Source organism: Formica exsecta, unplaced genomic scaffold (assembly GCF_003651465.1).
Source record: "Formica exsecta isolate Colony F162 unplaced genomic scaffold, ASM365146v1 scaffold161, whole genome shotgun sequence".
Lineage (NCBI taxonomy): Eukaryota > Metazoa > Arthropoda > Insecta > Hymenoptera > Formicidae > Formica > Formica exsecta.
Window position 1 is genome coordinate 240278 of NW_021848930.1, and position 18015 is coordinate 258292.

At 35.6% G+C, this 18015-nt stretch overlaps 4 protein-coding genes across 6 annotated transcripts in view; 2 read left to right on the forward strand and 2 right to left on the reverse strand.

Moving 5' to 3' along the window:
• Positions 1-182: 182 nt before the first annotated feature.
• LOC115233198 lies at positions 183-3394 on the reverse strand (the record flags this gene model as incomplete). Its single annotated transcript, XM_029803498.1, is given in 6 exon segments — positions 183-932; positions 934-1129; positions 1439-1695; positions 1810-1845; positions 2042-2301; positions 3247-3394. Coding segments are annotated over 6 exon segments (1467 nt in total), but the record flags the coding sequence as incomplete, so codon positions are not given.
• Positions 3395-5503: 2109 nt separating this feature from the next.
• Positions 5504-8558, reverse strand: LOC115233179 (cell division cycle protein 20 homolog). 2 transcript variants are annotated; one of them, XM_029803474.1, is made up of 8 exons: positions 8419-8558; positions 8167-8324; positions 7891-8030; positions 7736-7824; positions 7370-7661; positions 6995-7292; positions 6426-6736; positions 5504-6251 (listed from the first exon to the last, which is right to left on the reverse strand). In XM_029803474.1, the coding sequence occupies exons 2-8, from the start codon at positions 8277-8279 to the stop codon at positions 5923-5925; spliced, it is 1572 nt and encodes a 523-aa protein (XP_029659334.1). In that variant the 5' UTR covers positions 8280-8324; positions 8419-8558; the 3' UTR covers positions 5504-5922. The 2 variants fall into 2 exon arrangements, with proteins under 2 accessions (XP_029659334.1, XP_029659332.1); XM_029803472.1 differs by having other exon boundaries at positions 7736-8030.
• A 199-nt stretch (positions 8559-8757) lies between these two features.
• On the forward strand, positions 8758-14924 carry LOC115233177 (protein SON). Of its 2 annotated transcripts, XM_029803469.1 has the most exons (14): positions 8758-9032; positions 9509-9694; positions 9782-10117; positions 10261-10570; positions 10631-10903; positions 10992-11143; positions 11244-11389; positions 11481-11589; positions 11670-11839; positions 11929-12039; positions 12158-12271; positions 13518-13746; positions 13911-14026; positions 14258-14924. In XM_029803469.1, exons 1-14 carry the CDS (start codon positions 8897-8899, stop codon positions 14369-14371), a joined length of 2502 nt encoding a protein of 833 aa, XP_029659329.1. In that variant the 5' UTR covers positions 8758-8896; the 3' UTR covers positions 14372-14924. The 2 variants fall into 2 exon arrangements, with proteins under 2 accessions (XP_029659329.1, XP_029659328.1); XM_029803468.1 differs by lacking the exon at positions 8758-9032 and having other exon boundaries at positions 9110-9694.
• A 997-nt stretch (positions 14925-15921) lies between these two features.
• Positions 15922-18015, forward strand: part of LOC115233170 (pre-mRNA-processing factor 6-like) — a 28859-nt gene continuing 26765 nt past the window's right edge. The window contains exons 1-2 of the mRNA XM_029803454.1: positions 15922-16175; positions 16267-16340. Coding sequence (XP_029659314.1) covers positions 15972-16175; positions 16267-16340 — 278 coding nt within the window. The 5' untranslated portion in view covers positions 15922-15971. The remainder of the gene's footprint in view (positions 16176-16266; positions 16341-18015) is intronic.

The following is an 18015-nucleotide window of genomic DNA, read 5'->3' on the forward strand; positions in this document are numbered from 1 at the left end:
TGATATTTTTCTCATCATATTATTTTGTTTGTTTAATATTCATCACAAAACTGATTTCACAGAGCAATCATGAATTAATAAAAATTAGATAAATTTTATTTTGTCGCAGGTTATACTTACATTCATAATTAATTTGAGCAATTCATCATTCTAAGAAACATATTTTTAATATGCACATGCTTATGTAATATAATACATTCCTCGAAACAGTGAATAGAAAGTCGATCGATGAACACAGCGGTTTGCCTACACTTTAAAAATTTCACATGTCGCTGCTGCAAGTTACAATTAAATTCTTTTTTTGGTCGTTTTCGTATTATTATGAGCATCATCATAGCGATTTGTACGTTGACTCGATAATCTCAGAACACGGTGTTATAGATCATTGCGTCCTCTGTACTGATAATGGAGTCGATCTGCTCGCTCATCACCATCGAGTTCGCGTACCTCTCGTTGCCGATCACATTGCGCGTTTCTAAGGACGAATCATGGCCCTGCATGACGATCCTGATTCGCGCCATTACGTGGCTTCCTGGACATTTTTGTACCTGGTCTACCATCACGGTATCGCAGATCTCGGCGTAGATCTCCTCATTTTTGTTGCTGGTCCTGACCAGCTTCGGTGGTAACGGCAATGGTGTCAGGCTGTCCCTCACACGGGAGTAGTTGGGCTGCAGTTCGATGCACGTCGGTACCTCCAACACGCTGGTCGATACGGATCTCTGTACCGGTTGCTTAGCGTTTTGATTCTGACGAGTCTGATGGGAGGTAGTTTCCGGTTCCAGACTGGAGTAACGTTCCTGAGATCTCATGGCTATTTCCGGTCTTACCGCGAACGTGAACGAGGCCGATTTCTTCGCGGGATTGCGGTTTCTGCTGCTTTGAGCGAGTTTCGAGATTCTTTCAAGAATGCCGTTTCCGGTGTTCTGCTTCGGTCTGTTGGTTCCATTCTTTCGCCGTGTTCCGCTTCAGGTGTACCAGTCCATCCTTTAGACTTTGCAGAATCGGTTTAGTCTCCGACTTCGGCTTGATCTTCTTCAGATGCATCTCCTTCAAACTCTCAGCTGTCGGCGGATGCAGTTTCACGTGCGCCACTCGTGGCTCGATTGCACGATCCTCGACCGCTCGGCTAAAGTAGAAAAACGAGTTCAACCACATAGAATATAAATTCCAATATAATAAGTTAACAGTTGATTTCTGTGATACGTCAAATCAAATTAATGAAATTTTTAGAAAAGTTTAGACATGCCAAGAAACCAGAATTAGACAATTTTATTCGAATAATACAGTCAACGAATAAAAAAAGATATTTAATTTTTACTTCTGTAATTTATACTCTAAGTGATTAATTTGAATAATATGTTAAAGTCTTTATTAGGAAACTGAACTTTAATTTTATCGAAGCAAAGTTAATTATGCTTTAAATTAATTGATTTGCCTGCAGGCTGATAGTAATCGTTGAATTTTTGGGGAGGCCAGCAATCTCACCTCCGAAGGGTAACCCAATTTAGCCCTTCGCACTCTCGGCGCACCGTTCCCGGATGCAACTAATTCAAGCATTTCCGGATTATGCACCGGTCTTTCCGGAACTACGCAGCCCAAAACTATTGGACCTTGCGTCGACGTTTTCAACTGCATTAGACCGCCGTATTCCTTCGGCAACGGCACGGGCAGCGGTCCCGCTATCAATCGTACCTGAAGCAACAAATTAATTTAATCGATAATCGAAAAGAATGAAAAACATAATAAGATATTTTTTAGCGTTGATTATTAAAAAAGATAGTATAAGCTTCATAAAAGCTCACTCACTTTAAGAGGCAACTGTCTCTTGGCGAGATGCTGAACCTTGTAAAGTACCGCGTCACTTCCGGTATCGACGCTTCCGTTTTGACAGATCGCGTAAAACTCGCCTCTGGTCGACACCGGAAATTCTCGTCCATGAAGATCGATGCATTGGGCGTATTGGTCCTTTTCGGGATATTCGCCGGAAATCCCGAAGGAGACCGAGCTGCATTTCCTCGTATCCTGAAAGATGCTGAACCTTGTAAAGTACCGCGTCACTTCCGGTATCGACGCTTCCGTTTCGACAGATCGCGTAAAACTCGCCTCTGGTCGACACCGGAAAGTCTCGTCCATGAAGATCGATGCATTGGGCGTATTGGTCCTTTTCGGGATATCCGCCGGAAATCCCGAAGGAGACCGAGCTGCATCTCCTCGTATCCTGAAAGACCGCTACGAGCCGCAATATCTCGCCGGCTTTGATCGTCGTCTTCGTGTAATGGGCACGCAGATTTCCGTTCTCTGAAAGATATAAAATGCGAAATTGATCACGGATTGCAGCCGCGATATTATTTGCAATGTTGCAAAGGTACGAAGGGCGTCGTGATCATGCAACTCGTTCCTTCGATTATATTGCGCGCGGTCCCGTTAAGAACGCGTCGAATCTCAAAAGAAGCCCAGCTTATAATCGATCCTGGCAGCAGTCGTGTCCTAAAGGCATCTTTAACGGTACCGAACGATACTAAAAAGCGGCAGAAATTCTTTCCAGTCATGTCCAATGGTCTCTCGCGCGATATATTGTACACTTATCTAATATTAGGATCGGAGATTGATCCCAACTGCTGCCGTTACTCGTGTTTTTATCGATTATCCCGTTTTAACGAAGTTTCAGTTTTATTACATTGTTTATATCTTATTAATGCGTGTCATTGGCCTGTTATTAGCTAATTTAAGCTAATTTATGATACGTGAACATGTCTGGCCCCTGATGAATCTAACAGAAAGATGCTCGAAACTTCTTCTTTCAATTTTTATACTTTTAACAAGGTTGTAAAGTAAATATAAGAGACATTTTTACGCGTATAAATATGTAAATGAAATTTTTATTGAAATGGATTAGATTAAAATTAAATATTTTATTGGATCTTTCTACTCCTTGAATATGGTTTTTACATTTTTACTTATGCGCGCTTTTAATTTATACATCTTTTAACTTCTAGACTGTCAACAGACATAAATTACTAAACGTGTGGTAATTGGCAATATTCTCATGTCAAAAAAATATCCTCGAAAAAGATATATTTTCGAACGTGCATTCCTGTTTTCACGCGGACTAAATGAAGATGAAAAGAGAAAAAGATCACTTTCTATGTTGCACTGATATGCATCTGGGTCAAGAACGTTGCACCGCTTGACATTTCGCGATCGTGATCGCAGTACCTTCCAGTTTATTCTGCTCGAACTTACCCATTTTTGAATGTGTCAGCGTGTAAGCTTTTAAGGGCGTCGCAAGCAGAAACACGGGTACCCCTGTCTTCACCAAAGAATCCATCCTTCGGTAGACGCGTGCACTGCCCGTCGTGTTATTGTCAGATATCACAGAAAACCATCTTGAAAGGATAAAACGTTAAATATCAATGTGAGAAACTGTTTAATAAAGATACATGGCGTATCTGTCCGATTCTAATATAAACATAATACGGATAAATATTAATAAATTGAATAAATGTTATAAAGCTTTGCTCCCCTCGTGTTTTGACCCTAACAAATTATCATTCATTTAATAAGTGCAAGTAATAAATTCTGTAAAAAAAGAATACTTAGATTAAACTATATAGGTTTTTTGTATCGTGTCTTGTGAAATTTACTCTATAATTATCCAAGATTCTATACGTATATTAACAGATATGTACCTTTTTTTAAAAATAATAAATTTGTTTTAAATTTAAAAAAAAAAGTTTAAATAATAACAGCAATATATAATTTAATTTAGACATAAAGAAAAAAATTTATAGTTGGAATTTTCTCTAACGAGAGAAAGAGAGAGAGAAAGAGAAAGAGCCAAGGCTAAATTTTTGTTGATCATAGCGAGAATGATTGGGACCAGTCGGCGTCTGTCGAAACAGCAATACGTCCGGGGCGGACTAAAAAACATATCTATCTGGAAGGAAGGAACTATGTGCTTCTTTCTGAGGTTTCAGCCAGCTCGTAAAAAAAAACCCGTCAAATTGCGAACAGGCAATTTTAGCTGCGCGGGTTGTGGCGGAGACACAGTAGCCGAATGGTCGGTCGACTGATCGAAGGTCAATGGGTTCTTTTGCTCGTCGCTAATTGATTTAAGAATGCCGTCCCGATATACGAGCGCACGTCTCGAATCCCGGCCCTTAAGGACGCGCGGATCGCTCGCTCTGGAATGCCATAGAAAGACATAATATTGAAATATTATGATAGAATCAATTCAATCTTTTAGGAAATTCTTTCAAATGCAAATAAACATTTTGGATTTATATAAATATAATGTATAACTTATTTAATAATGTGAATAGGAGTGTAATTTGTGCAGAAAGCAATTTTTCGCAAGCATTTCATTCGTAAACTAACATTGTGATGTTACGATTATTTACGATTAACTCGGTATAATTGTCGTTTAATTAAGTGTAAAATAATAATAACGCAACTCACACATCATTTAATGAATTTAAATGGAATTTATTACAAAATAAACGATATATAATACATCGATCGTTTGTGCGTGAGTCAAAATAACGCACTCCGAATGTATAGTATACAAACCGGGTGAGAAAGATGCAGCTATATATTTTTTTTTATATCGGCTGTTTCACTCTCTTTCTTTACTGTTCGATGATTAAGCATGTAATAAGATATTTAATTTCCGCTCAGAAAAAGAGGAAAAGAATACAACAATAACAATAACAACAAAGCATTGATTGCATAAATATATTCTCGAAGAATCTAATATATAATCTATTTTTTCTCTCCAGTTTATAATGAAATATATTTGTACTAATTTTGATCGAACTTTGTTCTTTTTATTGTACTAGCACAACACAACGCGCGCTTCGCGCGCGCTATTTATCCTTTTTCATTAAACATTTTTAACGATATATACACAAAATAACTGTCAAAATATGCAATGACAGCCGCTAACGAAGTAAGCGCAATGACAGAACCAATCAGCATCGCGGAAAAGCGACAACAATACACTTCGAGACTTTCGAATATCGACTTTACATGCTTTTTTTAGATAGGAGGACTGTATATTGCATTATATTCAACTGCACTTGATCGATATCTTTTTGTAGGACGATCGATATACTTGAATGCCTGTAATAATAGCATAAGACATGTGAATATAGCTCGTGTATAGGTGTAAGAGAGAAAGAGAGAAAGAGAAATAGATTTAAATAGTAGAACATATAGAACTTGAATAAATATGTAAAGAGTTCTATTAAAAATTTTCCAAGATTAACGATAAAATAAAGTAAAAAATAAGTAGATAAAGGCTGTGGTCGGGAAGACGCTAGAAATGCTTCGAAGCATAGCATTGACCAATCAGAATAAATAAATCTTTACTCTTTTTGTCCTGATGATTGGTCAATCAAACGCTTCGAAGCATTTCTAGCGTCTTATCGACCACAACCAATGTAAAAGATAAGTAAAAAATACTATATTATAAAATAACATAGAGAATGAGCTTTCACTTAGTATATATAAAAAGAATTTATTTTTTCCTACATTTACAATTATGCTAGAGATTATATCCCGCGTAAAACTTAAATGTCTACGTTATACAATTTAAAGATTCAATATGCTAACAAAAGCTTCTTTATATTTTATTTTATTTAATAATAATATCCATTTATGCCTAATTTCATCACTCGTGCATGTAGCCAAATGTAAGCTAGTATTTCTTGATATCAAATGTTATAGATTAATTAACATTAATCTATGTTTCTGTACAAAACAGATAATCAATTGATATATGTCAATGTTTTTGTATTCGACAATGTTCGATAATGTCAATATATTTTTTTTTACATTATATACCCCGATCACAACTATACAATTAATTATTAAAAATAAATACTGAAAAATAATCGCGTGCTCCGCAATACGTTAATTTTATCGAATCGATTGCTTAAGTCTGGACGCAACCGATTTTATATCGCTAGGTTCTTTCTTCTTCTGCGGATCCATTTGGAAGCACTTCCATAGCCTCAACGTTTCATCAGCACCGGCACTAAGCACCGTGCTTCCGTCCGGAGACATAGCCAAGTGCAAGACACGACTGGTGTGCCCTATAAGGTCCGCGACTTTTGTCATTGACGGGTATTTCCAAATTGTCAATTGATTTTGTGCATATCCATGCCCTGAGATGATCTCTTTGTAATTTGAAGACCACAATAGAGCACAGACCTGAGATTTTGTATCTATTGTATTTAAACAAGCACCTGCAACAAATAAAAAATCAAATTAATTTATATTTTTCTCATAAACTCTATTAATTATCTTGTTTTATATATGTATCATTAATTATATTTCATTTACACATTAGTATATCTCTGTTAGATTTACTATATATTAATTTATTATAATCCACAAAATGTGCTTTTTCTATAGCTTGCCTGTATTGACATTCCAAAATCTAATAGTCCGGTCAGCGGTGCCGCCACCACTTGCGAGTACGTTGTTTTGCCAGGGGCACCAAGCGAGCGCCTTTACAGCAGCTTGATGCTGGTTGAACGAATAAATAGGTTGAGAATGATTTCGCCCGTTGATTGACGGCCAGATTTGCAGCATGTTGTCGTTGCCACCGCTGGCCAAATACTGTCCGTCGAATGACCATTTCAGGCCGCATACTTCCTGAGCGTGTGCGTTTATAGTCGAGAGCAAATGATCCCGTTGTCTGACATCATGATGCACTATTTTACCTAATCTTTGAAACAATAAAATTATTAGTTTTCATTATATAAAATCAGATTTAGCTTTACAGTTTTAATTTCAATTTCAATTATAATTTACTTCCATTTTTTTAATGATTTACAATTTTCTAAGAGAATGAATATACTTAATCTTAAATTTTCTTCATGTTTATCAACATAATTGATGATTTTACAAAATCATTGTTGATTTATATAAAAATCGATTAATTACTTATGGAAATTTGTTATCTCATGTATTCTATCTATACTACCTCGATCCACTTGTCAATATATGATTGTTCCAGGCGAGAGAGCCGACTCTGGATGTGTGCCCATTCATAACGCGAATTCTCCTCATTTGACTACAATCCCATAATTCTGTATTTCCTTCTGTGGTACCCACTGCTAGACATGGACCTTCCTGAATCCACGCAACGGAACATACATAGTCGTTCGCATCCAATTCGAATAATTGTTCTATAGTTCCAGTCCCAGCATTCCACAAATATACATTAGTACCCAATCCCACAGCCAAGATATTAGAGTTTGACCAGTCCACCAAATTTAAATCTATAAGACATTAAATTTTTTTTATTCTTTAATTCTTTTTTGTATTAGATAAGAAAATGTTAAATTAAACTACTCACAATAATCATCGATGATTTCTGGCGCATCCAATATCCTGTCAGCAGCTTGCGGTATATATCTTGTGGAAGCTCTAACACTAGCTGGTGTTTTAGTTTGACTATACAAAACTTTGAGAGGATTTTGATATCCCTCCGGTGGCGCTGGTGCTTTGACCTGATAAGATAAAACTCTCATATTATTTATATCACCACCATGCAGATTCTCTCCCATGAGACGCTGCATCTCTCGTTTTGTAGGACTCATGTTGTTTGCTTTATCTCCATCCTGTTCTGCATTTTGTTGCTGAAGAATCTAAAATATAAAAATGTATTCAGATATTTCAAAATTTAATCATTAAATACTTTCTTATATCTATCTAATCTAACCTTATAATGGCTCAATTCAAAATTGGTTGTAGATCTTGAAGGAATAAATCTATCACCACCATTGGGTGTTTTAGCTGGAGTGACACGACCTGTATTATTAAAAATAAAATTAAAAGATCTTATTCTGTATTTACTGCTTATAGATATTATCTTACTTGGAGATTTCTTTGTGCCTTTAGAGGGAGTTTTCTTGGTCTTGCCATCGCTCCTTTTCGTCGGGGTTTTTCCTGATACGCTACTTGTGAAAGAACTACTTGTGAGACCTTTCTTTGATGAATTCAAACTAAGATTGATACTGAAACATATACAATATATTGAAATAATATTCATTATTGAATATAGTCAATAATTATTTCCAAACTCGATAAATTTACTCGATATTTGGTTAATGTAAAACATCAATGTACCATCAACGCAGCCACTTTCTTTACCTTAAATTCGATGTCTCCATGCATTTCTTCTGCCATCGCGGTATTGGACCTTTGATAGCTTCGTCCATACGAGTCAGATTGTTGAGTTCTTTCATAAACCTTAGATGCGACATGATTTATAAATGCGAGCGGAGCCTCGAGTGCGCGATGTTATGTCGCTGGAAAAGTTGGCGTTAAAATAGAGCAAAGGTCGCAAAAGATGTCGAGATATATAAAAACATATATTGAATTGAAGAGAATTAACTCGAATACCTTTTTATTACACGTGCTTTTTTCCACCAATGCTCCAAGTATGTATCGGTCAAGGTCGCACAAATTCGATGATTCCAAGGAAATCGCGATGCGAAGCCTCAAACGTGATTTAAATGGACACAGGACAGAGAGAGAGAGAGAGAGAGAGAGAGAGAGAGAGAAAGATATTTAAAAAGACCGTTAACTTTTAAACGCCGCCGATTTCCTGCCGTTTTTTCCTTTTCACAGATGTCGCTAGACACTTCCGCGTGAATTTAAATACCTAATGGCGAATTTGCAATGAACTTGTCCGAATTTCTTTGCGATATGCAGTTTGTGATTGTAATGAGAAATAACCTGAAATAGCCAATATATGTGGTGTACAGTGAGGCTAGGTTAAAATTGATTTCATTCATCAGTTATTTGTATAGCTTGATATAAGTGAAACGATGAAATCAGCCCCCAGGTTTCTACGATAAAGTTTGTAGAATTGCTCGAAATGACAGATTTATTTGACATTGCTAACCTTATCACAACCGTCGGCGTCGACGGCGTCAAGATCAAATCGGAGCCCGGACTACCCGAGAAATCGTCCAACGAAATTCTAACGGAGCTCTTCAGCACTTTCGATGCACCAGACGATGGCGAGAGAGAGAGAAAGATATTTAAAAAGACCGTTAACTTTTAAACGCCGCCGATTTCCTGCCGTTTTTTCCTTTTCACAGATGTCGCTAGACACTTCCGCGTGAATTTAAATACCTAATGGCGAATTTGCAATGAACTTGTCCGAATTTCTTTGCGATATGCAGTTTGTGATTGTAATGAGAAATAACCTGAAATAGCCAATATATATGGTGTACAGTGAGGCTAGGTTAAAATTGATTTCATTCATCAGTTATTTGTATAGCTTGATATAAGTGAAACGATGAAATCAGCCCCCAGGTTTCTACGATAAAGTTTGTAGAATTGCTCGAAATGACAGATTTATTTGACATTGCTAACCTTATCACAACCGTCGGCGTCGACGGCGTCAAGATCAAATCGGAGCCCGGACTACCCGAGAAATCGTCCAACGAAATTCTAACGGAGCTCTTCAGCACTTTCGATGCACCAGACGATGGCGTCGCGTCACCCGAGAACAGCGATCAGCAAATACTGAATGGCAATGTCAAATCCGCTAAGTTGGATAAACTTCAAGCGAAAAAGAAAAAAATCAAAAAGAAACATAAGCATAAGGAGAAGAAGCACAAGAAGAGATCGAGACATAATTCCTCGGACAGTAACAGCGATGTAGAAGGTAATAATAATACGTGTACTATTCAGTATTATATATACATTTGATACTATACATATCGCTGTAACTGTGTATCACTGTTTTAATTAGGCGTGAAGAAAAAAAAGAAACATAAGAAAAAATCCAAACGAAGACGTGAATCTGTTTCGAGCAAGTCGTCAGATTCAGGTCAGACCAGAGCCAAATTGACAAAATTGGATGATGACAATCTTGGAATTGTAAAAGACTGCGAATCAAAGTTATTTGACATTATGTCAGAAAAAGATAGCATGAATGATGTAACAAAATTTGAGGACCAACTGTGTACGAACAAGGATTCAGATATTATTGACAAAATTGTAGATGGTTCTGCTAGTCCCCTATTACCATCTATATCGAAAAAAACAGATGATGAATCTGATGAGCCAATAATACCTAAAGTTCTTGGTTTGTACTTGTTAATTTGTTAATAATTCCCACTGTCGATAGTATTATCTACAAAAATTGAATTTTAAAATAATTTATAATAATGATAAAGTAAGAATATTAAAATAAAAACATATAATATAAATATATCTTTTCATAAATAGAAAAGCAGTCTTCTCAAGGAAAAATATTAATAAAGGATCTCAAGAACAGTACTGTTTATAATGAAACAGTTAAAGCGATAGAAAATAAGCAAAAAGCGAAAGCTGCAAGAATGGAAGATGGCGAGTTGTCTGATAGCAGTAGCGACGATAATAGGACACCTACTTTAAGTCCTACTCCACCTCAAGGCAGATCACCATCATTCAGCCCAAGTAGAGAAAGGATGAGAAACAAAATGTTTAGTCCATCGAGAAAATCAATCCCTTCAAAAACTGATCTTAGATTGGTTTTGAGAGAGAAGGAGAAGAAAAGGTGAGAAATAATTAAAAAATAAGATTATAACAATAATCACAAGAATAATTTCAATTACAGAGGCGTAAGAGAGAAAGATAGTAAAAGAAGTAGGAGTTGTCATTCTCAAGATAGAAAACGATCGAGATCACGAACGCGACATGATTTGCATCGCAGTAGGAGTGGTGGAAGAGAAAAACAGAGAGGTAGAAGCAGAGAAAGGCGTGACAGTGACAAAAGTTATGAAAGACGAGACTCGGGCAGGAGCAGAGAAAGGCGCAGACATAGAAGTCGCAGTGAAAACAGAAATAGAGACAAATATACGCGAGGTCGAAGTAGAAGCAGAGAAAGAAAGTTAGAATTGTGTTAAATTATTTGAGAAATAAAGAATATATTATTTGTGTTTCAATCTCGAATTTATATAACATTAAATTTTTATTAGGGAACGAATAGAGATTGATAAGAAAAAGTTGTTAGAAATTGCCAGGAGGAATGCTATAAACATGATTAAACAAGGAACTCTCCCACTAGCCCAGCAAGATAAAGCTATTGCTGCTATACAATCTGGTGGGAAAACAGTAGATGAACTTACAGGTAATTTTTTGTTTTACTTAAATTAAAGTTTTATTATTATAATAATTATTTTAACTATTATATGTCCATTGTATGTGTAATTGGATTACATTTTTCACAGATTTTTGCAAATCATTATCAAAATCTGAAGCATTAGGTGAATTATCTAGTATCTCTTCCGAAGGTGAAGAAAGTGAATCTGAAAAGGGTTTTCATCATCCCTTTCTTTTAAAAGAAAGACCTAGTTCTATTATAATGAATATTAGAGTTAGTATAAATCCATACATGCTGTTTATCACCGATTATTTCATTTCACAAATGTGTACCATCAATACAAAAACTTTATTTCTCTGTTCAGGATGCAAAACAATTGCCAACGAAAACGTTCTTAGAAAAAACAACCGAGACTTCGAATCAGTTACGATTACAATTTCCTGTCTCCAGTGGACAACACCATAGAAGAAGCGGTAAAAACATTTTTAAGATACAGCTTGTAATCTTGTTAAGTACTCTAATGTATCCATGTTATATAATATATCGTTTTCAGAAAACGAATGGGTGCCTGTTACACCAAAGAAACCAGAACCAAAAAAAGTACTTGTACCATCTTCTACGACAAACGAGACACCAGCAATAATGCCACCACCTCCTGTACAACCACCAGAACAACCTCCTCTTTTGCAACCTGCACAAACTGTTTTCCCCTCAATGACAAAAGTAAAATAAAAGAACGCATCACATAAAATATACAATTAACTTGGAATGAAATAGTTTTATATATATATGGACAACTTTTATAATTATAGACTGTGGATATTGGCTCAATAGTGTCTGAAAGACTAGCAGCTATGAGAAAATTAACGGAAAATCCAAATGATATAGGTGCTTTGAATGCAATGCATCGAGCACAAAATGAGGTAAAAAGAACGATATACAGAAACAATATAGAAATTATCATAAAATAGCACAATTCTCATATGAATATTTGTATGTATGTATGTGTATGTGCCAAGCTGTCTATTTATAATATTATAGATGAGAACTTGGGCTGAAAGTAAGCAGATACCAGGTCAGTTTACTGGTAGTACAGGAGTTAGAGTACCCACCCCTGATGAACTTTCCTCAGGTTATCAAGCCTGGGCACGTAAGGTAAAATTATTATTATGTGTTTTATTTTATTTCACGAGAAACTTGTTCCTAAAATCCTAATGCCAGAATCTCCTGATGCATTTTCAAATCAAACATATTTTTTTATTCTGCAAAAATTTCTTCCATATATTTATAACAATGATATTTAATTAAACATGTAATTTTTTAAAGTCTGTTATTATAATTGAAATCATCATTAGAAAAAAAATATTTTACATCATATGATATGTAAATGCATCTTAAATCCATAAAAATTCCCTTTTCTCTCTAAACAATGTGAAACAGGTCTAATATATATTACAGTAATAACAATGTAAATTAAGAGTAAGACTAGACTGCTATGTGTGTTAAGAATTTGGACCTGGCATTGTTTAGTAATACATCATTAACACACTGATATTGCCTGTAACAAGTTTTCAGGCACAGTCTCTGCTAGGATCAATAAAAAGTTAATGTTGATTTTAACGGAGACTGTGTTGTAGGCACAGACTATTTCTTATGTAGAAGTGGATTCTGTGCCTGCATGGACACAGGAGCATTATTATATCAATGCAAATCACAAAGTATGCAGGATTGTAATTTTAGATTAGAATCCTGTGTTAAGTTTATCCCGTTTTAGGAACAAAAGTATTATAAGTAATAAATAAAAAAAAATATACATACTTTATATATTAATCTAAAAAGTATATAACTGATAATAATATTACATCAAATAATGAATTTTTTTTCGATATGCAAGTATTGAGATAATGAGCTCTTGTGAGATTACTGCTAATTATCATCAGCTTCCTACTATAGGATTTCACCTGAAGCCGATATATTGCCTCTTAATCATAAAGCTGGGATATTTAGCATTAGTCTGCATCCACCTGAGGGTTTGTTACAGGCACATAGCTACATCAGAAAAGAAACTACTTCGGCAGCCTGATGCAGAGATTATTATTCGTTTGGTAAGTATTCCTATGCAAGTTGTATAATACAGATTATTGTATTTCCAACATTATACACTACATATATACAGATGACAATTATAAATCACTAAAAAAATATAATGGGATATATCCATTTTTCAACAAGTTTATTTGAAGTGTCATATTTCTCTAATGTGCACGTTCCTTGTACCAGTCATATTGAATGTATTTCAAAGAACGTGGGCTATAACTGTCACAGAATCATGTTTTGATGTTATATATTCATACAATGATGTGACAATGTATGTTATCTTTTACTTCAATGAACTATTTAGGATCAATTAGTATCAGCACAGCCTGTATCGGGTGGAATGGGTATGGCGTTGCTGCAGAAGATGGGTTGGCGACCAGGTGAGGGTCTAGGCAAAAACAAAGAAGGGGCCTTGGAACCGTTGCAGCTAGAAGTTAAATTGGATAAGCGAGGACTAGTCTCCGACCAAGATATCGGACAGAAAGTTGGCAAAGCTGTAAAACCTGTAGTGCCAGCCGTCAAGACATTAGAAGGTATATCTTAAAGCATGTCTGATGATACCTCATAATATATTATTCAAACTTCAAAGAGAGAGAATATGTCTGTATATATTTTTCTTTATGAAAGTAATATCAAGCACTTTTAATAAAAATGCTTTTCAAATTAAATCTAACCATTTGCAACGACTTTATTCCAGGCAAACATCCAGTGTCACTTTTGGGTGAATATTGTTCAAAGAAGAAACTTGGAGCGCCAGTTTACGAGTTATGCTTTGAATGTGGACCAGATCACAGAAAAAATTTCCTCTTCAAAGTGAGTAGTGTTATTACAAAAACTTACTGGTATTTCACATTTTGCAAGAATAGTCGCTTTCCATTTACATCAAAACTCAGATAAATCTCACTTGCGTTCTCTCTCGCTCGCACGTAGCATACATGCGAGTGAGAGAGAACGCAAGTGAGAATTATCTGAGTTTTGATGTAAATGGAAAGCAACAAATATCTACATATTAATTTAATTAATATTGTGTTATTAATATTGTAGGTAAAAGTAAATGGCGTCGAGTATAAGCCGAGTGTTGCGAGCCCTAACAAAAAACAGGCAAAAGCAGAAGCAGCACAGATATGTCTGCAGAGTTTAGGTTTATTACCTTCTTAATATTATGTGCTATAATTATGCAAAGGGACTATAGATCAATCTCATCATTTGACATAATATCTTCATTTTTTGTCAAAAAAGTAACATATAATGTCCTATAAAAAGTAATTTTGTATATTAATATTCCAAGAGTGATTTTGCAAAAAATTAGATAATAACAGTAATTATTTTTAATCTACTATTAAACTTATTAATTTAATGCTCAATGTTCAGACTTTAGTGCAATCAAATATATACATATATAATTATATACAAATCCTACAAATTTTCCAATTATATAGACAAAATTATACAAGTACAGTGCCAAAACAAGATATATTATGAATTGTCCTATTAAAATATTCATTACATCAATATTTCAATAATTATTGTAATATATAATTCACTCTTTCATCTAATTAACTCTTGCACAATCCTATCTAAAGTTTTAGAATTATAGTAAATCAAGTGTCATTATATTATATTCAATATATTTCTATATTGTACAATCGTGATTTATTCTGAATATCAAGCTGTATGTTGTAAATAACATAAAATAGAGTTTAAAAAACTTTGTTATGTATGTGAATTATTTTCTACATAATGTACCATATACTATGGCTGTGTTCCAAAATTTACTGCCAATATTGGAAATCTATAATATATGTTATGTGAACTATAAATTTTCAGTACTGGCAGTGAATTTTGGAACACGACTTATATATTCTTTTTTTTACGATGGGTCTAAGGCCCTGCGCACAATAGAGAAAATATTAGGAACAGGAATAAAATATTAAATATCAAGTGGAGCAATTTGGAATTATTTTACTTCAAACAAGGGAATGGAATGGATTAACGCATAATGAAATTAAAAAATAAAAATTAGAAATAATTAATCCATTCCGTTTCCTTGTTTGAATAAAATGTCTATATATGTATAGATGAACGACGGTTGCTCGACGATTGTGCAACCCATAGACATAGTATATCTAGACCAAGCGTTTGCCTTTATTTAAGAAGTGGGGAAACTCCCACTCTTCAACACTCGGTCTAGATATACTATGTCTATGGGACATACTCTGTTTCGTGCCCCTTGCGTTATCTCTCACTCGCACGTAGCATGGCGAAAGAGAGCGCTATGCTCTGTGCGAGCGAGAGAGAACGCAAGAGGCACGAAACAGAGTATGTCGTTTTCTACGTGCATCTTTACCACCACTCCTTAAATAAAGGCAGAGGCTCGGTCTAGATATACTATGTCTATGGTATGTCCTTTTCTACGTGCACCTCGGCTCCCACTCCTCAATACTCGGTCTAGATATACTATGTCTATGGTATGAATAAACAAGCGATATATCCAACATGGCAGTTCCCCCGGTTTCATTAAATACGCGAAATAAAAAGCACTTTCTGGGTGTACCAGCACCTTTGGGATATGTTGCTGGTGTTGGAAGAGGGTACGTTTTTTTATGTAACATATAATTATAAATAATTGTACAACTACCGAGTATAACTATAGCAATCAAGATGCAAACATATAGTTAACCTCTCTTTCTCTCCGCAGAGCTACAGACAAATTTGGACTACAGCAGCGAAATTGGAAGAGGAAAACGGCAATAAACACATGGTAGAGAAGATCATCGATCGCGCTATATCCTCGTTGAGTGCGAACGGGGTAGAGATCAACAGGGAACATTGGTTCAAGGAAGCAATGGAAGCTGAAAAGGCGGGAGCGGTGCATTGTTGTCAGGTTATCGTCAAGGCTATTATCGGTTTTGGAGTAGAAGAAGAAGATAGAAAGCATACTTGGATGGAAGATTCGGAAACTGTAAGGCATTTTCTATTGTTTATCTATATAATGAAAATGATACATGTGAAAATTAATGTCTATATTGAGAAATATATTTATTTTGTTACAGTGTGCTCAACAAGGGGCATTAGAATGTGCGAGAGCAGTCTACGCGTACGCATTAACGGCATTTCCTAGTAAGAAATCGATTTGGCTGCGCGCGGCTTATTTCGAAAAGACATACGGAACACGAGAATCCTTGGAAGCTTTGTTACAAAGAGCAGTCGCTCATTGTCCGAAGAGTGAAGTGCTCTGGCTGATGGGTGCTAAATCTAAGTGGTTGGCTGTGAGTAGATTTACGTTTAAAATTTTAATTCGAGATAACTCTTTATTAATATTTTTTTCTCCTCTTTTTTTTCCTTTCAGGGTGACGTGCCAGCAGCCAGAGGTATCTTATCTCTCGCGTTTCAAGCCAATCCAAATTCCGAAGAGATTTGGTTGGCAGCAGTGAAGCTCGAATCCGAAAACTCGGAGTACGAGAGAGCGCGACGTTTATTGGCCAAGGCTAGAGCATCCGCTCCGACACCGAGAGTGATGATGAAAAGCGCTAAACTGGAATGGGCTCTTAATAATTTGGATGCGGCGTTGCGTTTACTCAAGGAAGCTCTCGAAGCTTTCGATGATTTTCCTAAACTATGGCTAATGAAAGGTCAAATCGAGGAACAGCAGGGTTATTTAGACAAAGCAATAGAAACATATAATCAAGCGGTGAGTGAATGCTTTTTTTACACTAATTTAATTAAGATACACAAACTTGTAAAAAAAAAATATCATATCTTTTTTTATATATTTATACACACAGATCAAGAAATGTCCAAATTCGATACCTCTATGGCGTCTGCTAGCGCAATTGGAACACAGGAAGAACCAAGTGACCAAGGCACGTTCGGTTTTGGAGAAAGCTCGACTCAAGAACTCTAAAAATGCAGAATTATGGGTAGAGGCTATCCGAAACGAATTAAAAAGCGGCGGCCCACGCGATTTTTCAAATATGCTAATTGCTAAAGCATTACAAGAATGCCCTACATCGGGCCTCCTTTGGGCGGAGGCAATTTTCATGGAACCACGACCTCAACGGAAAACTAAGAGTGTGGATGCTCTTAAAAAATGCGAACATGATCCTCATGTTCTTTTGGCAGTGTCAAAGTGAGTCGACATTTATTTGGAATATATACAAGTTTATATCAAGATTTATAAAGAATATATATGAGAAAAAAAGAGTTGTGAAAATTATACAGATTTTTCTGTTACAGATTATTTTGGTGCGAACGTAAGTTATCAAAATGTAGAGATTGGTTTAATCGAACGGTCAAGATAGACCCGGATTTAGGAGACGCGTGGGCATATTTCTATAAGTTTGAATTATTAAATGGCACCGAAGAACAGCAGGAAGATGTAAAGAAAAGATGTATTGTCGCAGAACCTCATCATGGTGAAAATTGGTGTAAGGTTTCCAAAAATATAGCAAACTGGTGTCTAAATACAGATCAGATTCTAGTAAAAGTTGCAAAAGAGTTACCTATTCCTATATAAGATAAAAATTGCTTTTCACATTTCGACAAATTAAAATGCAATGACAAAGTATTTATTAATGTATATTAGTAACGAGTAAGTCTGTAAATAAAGCTGAAAGAATCGATCAATCTTAAGCCTGCGGCACACGGTACGATTTTTCGTACTGATTTTGTTAATTGATTCGTTGCGTGCTGTTTAGCGAAGTATTCTACATGTTCCAATCATAAGAGTGTTACTGGTTTTGGCTTCACACGTGCAGATTATCTTACATGTTGGGTTAATATTTTAATTATAAAATTTCTAG

What these genes read in the sequence shown, in the direction of transcription:
- LOC115233179 (XM_029803472.1), bottom strand. Translation starts at nt 8,279, where the DNA reads ATGTCGCATCTAAGGTTTATGAAAGAACTCAACAATCTGACTCGTATG. An exon ending in AGAAATCATCGATGATTATT is followed by an intron (nt 7,293 to 7,369) that starts GTGAGTAGTTTA and finishes AATGTCTTATAG; the next exon opens with ATTTAAATTTGGTGGACTGG. An exon ending in ATTTTGGAATGTCAATACAG is followed by an intron (nt 6,252 to 6,425) that starts GCAAGCTATAGA and finishes TATTTGTTGCAG; the next exon opens with GTGCTTGTTTAAATACAATA.
- LOC115233177 (XM_029803469.1), top strand. Translation starts at nt 8,897, where the DNA reads ATGACAGATTTATTTGACATTGCTAACCTTATCACAACCGTCGGCGTC. An exon ending in TGCATCGAGCACAAAATGAG is followed by an intron (nt 12,040 to 12,157) that starts GTAAAAAGAACG and finishes ATAATATTATAG; the next exon opens with ATGAGAACTTGGGCTGAAAG. An exon ending in AGCCGTCAAGACATTAGAAG is followed by an intron (nt 13,747 to 13,910) that starts GTATATCTTAAA and finishes ACTTTATTCCAG; the next exon opens with GCAAACATCCAGTGTCACTT.